General features: G+C 36.4%; 1 protein-coding gene across 2 annotated transcripts in view; it reads right to left on the bottom strand.

Annotated features, from left to right (window-relative positions):
* Positions 1-10,807, bottom strand: part of LOC107672777 (oxysterol-binding protein 2-like) — a 101,067-nt gene that overhangs the window by 10,979 nt on the left and 79,281 nt on the right. For both annotated transcript variants that reach the window (XM_016466126.1, XM_016466127.1), the window contains one exon: positions 5,825-6,075. In XM_016466126.1, coding sequence (XP_016321612.1) covers positions 5,825-6,075 — 251 coding nt within the window. The remainder of the gene's footprint in view (positions 1-5,824; positions 6,076-10,807) is intronic.

Raw genomic sequence — 10,807 nt, 5'->3', positions numbered from 1 at the left:
TTTTCCTTCCGCTCAACTTTCTGTTAACATGCTTGGATAGAGCACTCTGTGAACAGCCAGCTTCTTTGGCAGTGAATGTTTGTGGCTTACCCTCCTTGTGAAGATTGTCAATGATTGTCTTCTGGACAACTGTCAGATCAGCAGTCTTCCCCATGATTGTGTAGCCTAGTGAACCAAACTGAGAGACCATTTTGAAGGCTCAGGAAACCTTTGCAGGTGTTTTGAGTTGATTAGCTGATTGGCATGTCACCATATTCTAATTTGTTGAGATAGTGAATTGGTGGGTTTTTGTTAAATGTGAGCCAAAATCATCACAATTAAAAGAACCAAAGACTTAAACTACTTCAGTCTGTGTGCATTGAATTTATTTAATACACGAGTTTCACAATTTGAGTTGAATTACTGAAATAAATGAACTTTTCCACGACATTCTAATTTATTGAGATGCACCTGTAATAACCCACACCACACATAGGTTTCACTAAAAATAACCACTGTAATATAACTCTTTGAGTTATCTGTGAAAGCATCTCTCTCATCAGAGCTCATCAATCACGTTAATAACTGAGACTACAGTACAGCCACAAAATCATTAAGGCAGCTTGCAGTCACAACCAATCATGTCTTTAACAGTGTCTCTGCCACTGGGTGAAACTCAGTGAAATCACTTGACTGTACTCTCTTCTTCATCTCTCTCTTAATCAATGACTCTTTGTCCATCTCCCTTGTCTCCTGTGGAGGCACAATGACACGACTAATCTGACTGACCCCAGTCTGCTGGATTTATCAGGAACCACACACTCAAAGATAACTGAGCTACATTTTTAACAAAATAGGCATCAGTGTCCAAAATTCACACCTGCCAATGGCAGATAAATCAAGTTATAAGTTCCTGAAGTAATGCCAAAGTCATGGGTCCAATTCCCAGGAAATGAAAATACATATAGCTTGAATGCAGTTGCTTTGGATAAAAGAGTCTGCCAAATCTATATTTTTTTTTAATTGAACGAATAAAATAGTACATACTAAAAATATATATATATATATATTTTAAAGACAAATATTTTGACAAATATTTTAACTAAAAAATGTATACAATTTTATATTATATGTATATGTATGTATGTATGTATGTATGTATATATATATATATATATATATATATATATATATATATAGGTCCTTTCAGTGGGATTGCATATTAATGATAGGCCATTGTAGATCACAGTTTCACTCGCAGCATCATATGTACATGAGCCAGTCTCCATGTCCATGCACTTCATAAAAACACAAACATTTTGTGATTTTAGATTCTTATATTTTCATTTGGTGGCATTAATGCATGAATATATGGGAAAACAAACAAACAAACAAACAAAAAATATTTTAGGAATCAGAGAAAAATGTCTGCTAGTCATAGTTTATTCAATAGACATTTGTTTGTATATCTCCATCTATATTTTTTGTAAACATCTATATATTTTAATCGCTCACATCATTTACATCAGCGAGCATCAGAATACCATTCTTACATTGTGACTTAAACTATGTATTATGTTACAGTCCCTAATCAATTTTCAAGCCAACTCACAAGTTTTTTTTTTACTCACCAAGTTCATTTTTAATCACATTTGGCACTTTGCAGGTGCTAATTTTGGACCCTATACAGAACATAGTTTAAATGCAGTCGTATAGGTCTCTCCACTCTTGGCATCCCACTTCCACACAATCTGTACCTTTAAAGTCCACAAACAAAGCAACAAACCAGCACTTACCTGACTTCTGTCAGCACTAATTGTCCAGAGCTCTGCTGTTAGAGAGGATCCTCTGTGCTACGCTTAGCATGTGACTGTGGCTTCCTCGCACATTCATGAAACTACAGCTCCTCACCTTTAACATAAGCAACACTTCCACTTTTTTTTTTTTTGCTGAGTGAGGCCCAGGGCCCCAGACTGCTCGTGACTTCAGGAAGAGTTTAGAGGAAAGAGACGCATGTGAGTTGTACATCCACATATCCGAGAAATACCATTTAAAATAGTTGAGGGTGAGGGAGAGCCATGTGATTCAGTGTGCAACATTGATAGATGGTCCACTGAATTAAGTGAAATTGGTTTTGTGAAACTACTAACAAAATACCTCTCTTATACACAAACACAGCAGCTCAAATTTAGAGCGCAAATTAGATTAAAGTGATTATTACGTTTTGAATATGGATTTTTTTTTTTAAACGCATCGATTCGCTACAGAAGGCCTTTGTTCACCCCCCGGAGCCGTGTGAGACACTTTTTTAATGGATAAGCGCTTTTTATTTAACTTGTTTCGGACTGAAGCATGCAACACCCGCTGAGTGCCATGAAACAGCTTGAAATATCAAAGACAATTTTTTATATAACTCCGACTGGATTCGTCTGAAAGAAGAAAGTCATATACACCTAGGATGACTTGAGGGTGAGTAATTTATGTGCTAATTTTCATTTTTGGGTGAACTAACCCTTTAAGTAACACTTAAAAGTATCTGAATGACATTAAATTAGATCAAATATTAAAGCAAGTGTCACCGACAAACAAATTATGCTAGATCTTTTCTCTGAACTAAGCCCTTTTCGCAAAGATTAGACCTGTTTGATATTTTGTTATATAATGCAAAGAGATTCAGAATTTTTTAAATGTGGTTTAAAGGGGATGATTACTGACTTTATATTTGAATGTGTTAAGCCCGCGATAGACTTAACGCCATTACGTCATCGCCAATGACGTCATTACGTCGAGCGTAAAAGAACCGGTGAACCGGTTTTTTCAACCGGTTTATTGAATCGAACTGTCCGAAAGAACCGGTTCGCGGAAAAGAAACGAACTTCCCATCACTAGACGGCATCACAGTATGGGGCGTAACATTTCTGTCACACGTTTGAGGTATTCGGCCAATCACAACGCACTGGATAGCTGGCCAATCAGAGCACACCTCGCTTTTTTAGAACGATGAGATTTGTAAAAATCAACGCGTTTCAGAAAGGCGGGGCATAGAGGAGAAACAATAATGTACATTATATGGAATATAATGTGTTTTTTTAACCTTAAACTGCATAAACACATTTCATTACACCAAATACACAACATAATGTTATTTTTAGCAACATCATGACTTTTTAGGGCCATTTTACATCCAGTTTCAGACAGCTGCTTTCTCTCAGTTTCAGCGAATACAAGTAATTTTTTTGTATTTGAAATGTGTTTAATTTAAAATGTCGCAAATCTCATAGCAAGCAATCAGAAAGTGTCCCATTTTCCCTGTATTCACCCTAATCACTTCAGCGCACTCGACTGTATTCACACAATCCTGATATATCCGTTCCGTTCGAAAGCTTGGAGTCAGTTTTTTTTTTTTAAAGAAAGTAATTTTTATTTGCATTAAAGTGATCAAATGTGACAGTAAACATGTAACAAAAGATTTCTATGTTAAATAAATGCTGCTCTTTATTCATCAAAGAATCTGAAAAAAAAATCACAATTTTCACAAAAATATTAAGCAGCACAACTGTTTTCAACATTAATAATAAATGTTACTTGAGCACCAAATTAGTATATTCAAATTATTTCTGAAGGATCATGTAACACTGGAGTTATGGCTGCTTTACCATCACAAGAACAAAATACATAAAAATATAAAATGTTATGTTAACAAAATCAAAACAGTTATTTTAAACTGCAATAATACTTCAAAAAATGATTGTCTTTACTGTATTTACTGTCTTTACTGTCCATCTCTTCACTCTTCTTGGTTCAAATTTAGAAGCATATTATATATTATATAACATCATCTGTTTATCCATCAGACCACACACACAGATCAGAATGGTTTTCCTCTACATCTCATCAGCCTGTCCAAGTGCTTTAATGAGCTAGACCTCACAGTGCTGTTCAGCACTTTTCATTATGCATGTGTATTTCTGTCCAGCTGGCTATTAATCATTTTAGAGATAAAAAAAAAGACAAAGAAGAGTCCACACAGCTAACCAAACCGAGATCTCACTAATGAAAGTGTTATAGCATGCAGATTTGGTGGGGTTTTACATCACTCAAAAACTCAGGTCCTGACCGACTACTGTCTGCAGGGCTAATGATTCAAGCTAATCTCAAGAAGTGAGGAAAAAGATAGAAAAGTTATCAGCCAATAACACGCTGGTGAACTATTGGATTCTTATATGGGTCTTACAAAAAAAATGTATCAAGAATTATACAGAAATCATCATTGAACACAAATCTAAAGACTGTTAATTAGGTGTACATGTTCAGATAGTTTGCTCTATATCAGTCGTTTCCAAACTTTTCAGCAGTGCAGCCACTTCTTATCTATGGCATTTGTGAAGCAACTCATCACCCTATCTCACCTAAAAATGGACATAATCACATTTTTAACATGAACTAAATGTGCATGGAAATTCCAATAATTATCCATAAATATTAAGACACATTTTACTTAAAAATTATGACTATTTTAGCGTGTTTCAAAAATGCGGTTGCTCATTTTACATGTTGGTTAGAATGCCAATTTTTGTCAAAGTGGTCACTGCTTTGCCAGAATAAGTTACCTGTAATATGGACCTGGCTGTGAAGATTAAAATGAGGTTTGCATTCAAGTTGGGTACCAACATTCATAATTATGATGCAGTTAATGCATATTTGTTCAAATTCTTTTTGTGATATCCACACAAATCAAAATAAACAGCATGAAACTACATTCACCTAAGCTTGGCACAGAGAGATGAATTCAGTTTGTCAGAGCTGAAATAGAACACACAAGACGATATCACCTCTAATATTGATTTTCATGACTGTGAGTAGTGATACCTATCCAGAATTTGATTTAGGAAATCAAAGGCACAGAGGACATCCACAATACTGAGAGCTATTCCTAGACCTGTATTGATCACATCAGTGGAGGCTCTACCTTCATTGATTACAGACAAAAAAGAAAAACAATCTTTGATCCAGGTATCTGCAACAACATTTGACTTTAGAGCCACACTGAACATAAAATTTGAAAACAGACACAGATTAGGATTTTCTCGGAAAAAGATGCAAAGTAAAGCTGCTGTTGTATTTTGTTCTGGAGCTAGTTTTAGAAATTGGTCTCTTTCATGAAGTATGGTTGGTTAAGAGAGCTCATACTGGATTAGATTTCACATTGTCCATTTTGATAAATGAACCACAATCTTTCCTCCCATTATTTCTAAACATTACTCATTCATATTGGCCGCAGCACTAAGGACAGAGGAAAACACTGTCTAGATGATTAAAGACAATAAATACAACAGTCCTAAATTTGAACAAAGTCAGACAGTGCTCAAAAAAGAGACTAATTTCTCCAGCTGCAAGAATAAAATGTTTTAAAAAATTGGAGAAATTTTTTAAATGTTTTAAAAATTCATACAATTTTATCGGTTGTTATATTCTCAGTACACACATTTTATTTGGTGCTCAAGAAATATTTCTTATTATTGTCAAATTATTATTCTCAATAAATTATTTTCAAGTTCAAAAGAACAGCATTTGTTTGAAATAGAAATATTTTGTAACAATGTGAATCTTTACTGTCACTTTTGATCAATAAAGCGCTATATAAATGCATCATTCATTCATTCATTCATTCATTAATGCATCCCTGCTGATTAAGAGTATTAGTTAGTATAGTATTAGAAATCTTTCTGATCCCAAAGAAATAAGATTAAGTGAAAACTGAAAGTGAACAAAATAGCTATTTTATAACAATTGAAACCTGACCCAACTCAAATTCTGTGATAACTGAAAGTTTAGTTCTACTTACATTGATCATAGCATTGGAGGTGATGCGAAAGAGGGTGGCTCTCTCGTTGACAGCCTTGTTTTTCTCTCCTCCCTCCAGAGGCACACGTAAGGTCTCAAGCTCACTCAGAGACCGCTGCAGCGCTGCTCCGTGCTTAGCTATCAGGTCATTACACGTGCTCAAGTCATCCAACTTACTGGCCAGAGTCTTGAGAGTGCCCTGGATCTCACTGTGGTCTGACTGAGAGGTGGGCTCCTCGTCCGCAGAATCATCTACACAGAGAGAAACAGAGAGAGAGAGACAGATTAGAGATTATGGGAGTAAATTTCATTACTGGGTGAACTGTTCCTTTAAAACAGAAAAAAAAAACCATCCCAAGAACACAATGTGTTTTCCAGCTGTTCACATTAACAAGTCAGAGACCACAGTTTCTCCTAATTTCCCTCATTAATTAATGCTGATTTTACAGGTGGCTGAGGCCCCAACGGCAGGCACCCAGTCGATATTACCATAGTCACTTATGCAAACAGAGCACAAACATCCAAATCAACACACACATACACTCTAGATGGTGGACTGCTTTAAGAGATAGTGACTACACACAAAATATTACCTGTTAAGAAACCCGAAAGTCTCAGATATAAATGTGTTTCCTAATGAAGTTAAACTGGAGAACACATGGTCTCAACTGGTAAAACTCATCTGTTGATAATATGTAGGATTAGGACTGAAGAAGCAAAAACAACTATTGTTTAAAGTCATTCAATAATGTTTTACACCAAAAGAAATTAGTATTTAAAAAAAAAAAAACAGTGCTGTAAAAAGTACAGATAATAAAGAATTTAGCCGGTTTTCAACACACAGCATGTGGGAATATCGATACTGAAACTTTATATTCACTGAATTGATTGGTGAAGGTGATCTAAATCAAAATTTTAGCTGAAATGTTTTATTCAATAAAAATATCTCCAGAAATGTAATTGTCTTACGTGAAAAAAATAAGTAGACTATAACTAGTTTGTTCTTAAAACCCCAAAACATGCTAGCATTTGTAAACTTCTGGTTCCATTGTCCCGAATCAATGGGTTTTTGTTGAAATAAGTTTTTTTTCTATGACATAAAATACATCAGTTATATCCCACTGATGTTTGTTTTTTTCACTTTTATGTGTCTTGAAAAAGAGAATTGTTGACAAGTGGCTAAATGGTACTACAGAGTTTGTCAGGGGCATTAAACAGCATTGCGCTAAACAGATAAACTCATCTACTCACTAGTCCACTTTTACAGCCTCATTGTGTTTATACTTGCATTCCTATTCTAACTCAAACTTTCCAAACTGTAGATTTTAAATAGAGATGAATGTTTTGTCAGAAGCTTAGTGTTGGTGACACTTAGGTCATGCAGTGATATACTGTAGTTTGTTTATAGCCTAGCTTTAGCTTGTTACGTCTGCCAATTGTATTCAGGCTTCAGTAAAGTTTGTGTCCATTTGTGAAGTTTATCATAATAAGCAACATGTAAGAATCATGAACATTTGTTGGTCACAAAGCTTATTTTCTGCAATAATCAATAAAGCCAATCGAAAAATCCTATTGGCTTTTTGCTAAGGGAACCAATGTAATGCTAACTTTGTTGGCCTACAAAATTACGTCATCCACTATACTGGAGGATGCACATAATCTTGCATGCAAATTCCCCAAAAAATGCAAATTTAAATTGGAATGAGATCTGGAAATAGACTTGGCTATTACAAAACCCCTCCATCTCCTTCATCCAAGCCATTCCTTTGTGGATAAAAAACTTTAGCTTTTATCTGATGCTGCATTCATTTCAATAGCTGTCAGTTTAAAAAAGAGCCAGAAAAGCTAATATAACGTACCTTATCGTGCCTTTACAAGTCACCAGAATCACTTGTGATGTCTAGGCCATAAACATTTGCTAGTGGAAAGGATGTGGAAAAAAATTAATTATAAATAATATGGACGCCCAAATGTGTTCACTTTGCATGGTTCCACAGCTGCCATAATTAATGTCCATTGCCATGTGTGGACATGTTCGCACACACAATGGCTCCCTTCCAATGACAGAAGTGGCATAAATCTAGTGTAAATGGAGAAATCACATCAGAACAGAGCTGAGATCCTGATGTTGAGTTGAGGCCATGACAGGATCATGCAACATGGATGCAATAAGACCACACCACACAAATACAATGAATATGGAAAACACATGTTCACAAGGAAAACACTGTCATTCATCTCTGACAAAAGAAAAAATGTTTGGAAAAAAAAACGTTTGAATGTGGCAACCTCATTCACAGTAGCGGAGCGGGGCGGGGCAAGGGTGAGATTGATTTGACTGTGTTTGTTCCTCCTCAGCAGAGAGCAGAGCAGCCTTCAGCAAACTGTTCAGAGACTGATGTTTCCTCTTAATTTTTTTTTTTCTTGCTGAGCAAAACTTTTCTCTATTGGGTGGACATTTCCACCACCTGAGCAAAAATGTTCTTTATATCAGACCTGTACAGCACACATACAAAAAATTGTGTAACTTTTAACTTAAATGTGCTAATTATATTTGATTTGACCCTTGATGTAACTAAATTATGCACACTTTAGTTTACCTGAGAAAACATTTTTTACAGTGTTGTTACTTACCAAGAAATTCTTTTAAAAATAATTTTAAAAAATCTCACGCAGAACAGTTCAATTCTTTATAACAATATAATATAATATAGTATAATATAATATAATATAATAAAAAAACAAATATTTTCAATAAATATTTTCAAAAAAACACGAACGTGTGAATTCTTTTACAATTATCTAAAACATCCCCATGTAGTAGAATTTGCACACTACTACACCTGTGTGTAACGCTAGTTACGTATGTTACTGTGGTTCTGTGAATTCCGGATGACTGCCAGAGGCGGTGCTAAGCACTAGTAGATAATTGCAGCATCAGCTAGATAGGTCGAGAAAAATATGTCAACAAGGTCACGTCATGACGCAGACCGAGCCACAAGGATATAAACTGCAGTATCTCGGTGCCCAGCCTCGGAACACTTCTCCTGCATTTCGAGTGACAAAGAACTCTGGCGGTCATCCAGAATTCACCGAACCACAGTTACATACGTAACTAGTGTTCTGTTTCATTCCTCCTGACCGCCAGAGGTGGTGCTAAGCACTAGTGGATGACATACCAACACAGTCATGAGGAATGACTGTTGCAGAAGGACACCGTAAGGAATTTTTGCAAATACACAAGGGGCCAGAGAGAGACCGAATGGCATAACTCTGAACTGGTATGCTTGGTCCTGAAAGCTGAATTTTAGGAACTTCCTGTAAAGTGTGGAACAATGGGGGCATAAAAGTATGCATCCTTCAAGTCCACACTCACAAACCAGTCTCCTTCCATCACAGACCGAAGAATGTCAACTGTCTTTGTAACATACGAAAAGGAAGAGGCTTAAGGAACACATTTAAGTAGCGCAGATACAGAACTGGCAGAAAACCTCTGTACTGAGGGGATGAGCTTTTTCTATGGCTCCTTCCTGCAAAAGTGAACAAATTTCTAGCGACAGGGCCATAGAACTGGTTGGATCCTTGACAACTGTAGGAAGAAGGGATGCACCGATAACGATACTAGTATCGGTATCAGGCCCGATACTGAGCTCCTATACTCATACTCGTTAAAATGCCCCGATACCAAACGCCGATACGTAAATATTGACAGCTGTATGAATAATTTTTGGTTTATTGTAATCCATTACATACCTTTCTATCAAAGTTATCTGACATTATCAAGCTGAATTTGTTCTGACAGTTTAACTCTGAGTTCTTGTCATATTTTATTACAATTTCCTAAACTATAATGAATAAACTGTGATAATGTGAGAAATGTTGAAGGTGTCTGAATAAATTTTGGTTTGACTGTATCTATTTGATAAATGAAGTTAACCAACTAACATTATACATACTCTTTTGGTTTCTGTACCCAATATTTAAAAAATGTACAAATGCAATGAAAATATTGGTATCGGTACTCGGTATCGGCAAGTACCAAAAATAAAAGTATCGTATCGGGCGAGTACTGGAAAAAGTGGTATCGGTGCATCCCTAGTAGGAAGGATTCCTGTAAACATGTTAGGCCGGTGTCGGAACTGCAAAGTGTATCCCCTGCTCACAGCTGCCAGAAACCAGGGGTTGGACACTGACATTCTCCAGTAATCTAGATGTTGCACTGAGAAACGACTGACTGCCGGCCTGAAAACATCATGGTTTTTGGTTTCTGCCTTTAGTACCTGTGCTATAATTGAATAGCGTGGATGAGTGGGAGCTGGTGGCATCCTAAGAGAGGGTGCCTGTGGGGACTGAGTTAGCTGTTGTGTGACTTCGGACAACTTCATTCTCTTCTCTAATACCTCAGAGACATTGGGGCCAAAAAGATGTCCCGGCACAATTGGCAATTCCCTCAGCGTCTTCTTACAATCTTCAGGCAATCTTGCCTGAGCAAGCCATACCTGGCGCCGAGCTGTTAGAAGGGTTGCTGAGTGTTCCAAGCTCACTAGTCAAATGTCCCATTGCCAATATAGTCTGAAGGAACTGAAGTACTGAAAGGTCTGCATTCGGTGACCCTAAGGTGGTGTGAATTAGATGCACTCATTGAAATGGCATCCAGATCTGGATGTTGAAGAAAACTATCATCTTCTGGTGTGTTGTCTGCAGGCGTGGCTGGTACTGGAGGTTGTAGAGATTGAAGAAGATGCAGGGCTCGCAAAATTTCAAAATCCCTGGTAGCCCGTCGGGCAGGTACTCTTCAGATTTTGGTAGCCCGAAAATTAATTTAACTAGCCCAAATAAAAAAAACAACCTTTTTTTTAAATATAGAAAATCAGATAGGAGTTTAAATGTCAATCAAAAATATTTTCAATACACAAATATCAACAAATATGAAGGAAGGAATTTTATTTCACTATTTACAGGGTATCTGCAGAATTAAAAAAAA

This window comes from Sinocyclocheilus anshuiensis, unplaced genomic scaffold, assembly GCF_001515605.1.
Source record: "Sinocyclocheilus anshuiensis isolate Anshui unplaced genomic scaffold, SAMN03320099.WGS_v1.1 scaffold88, whole genome shotgun sequence".
Taxonomy (NCBI): Eukaryota; Metazoa; Chordata; class Actinopteri; order Cypriniformes; family Cyprinidae; genus Sinocyclocheilus; species Sinocyclocheilus anshuiensis.
Note: the sequence above shows the minus strand (reverse complement) of the source record. Positions and strands in the feature narration are given on the sequence as shown.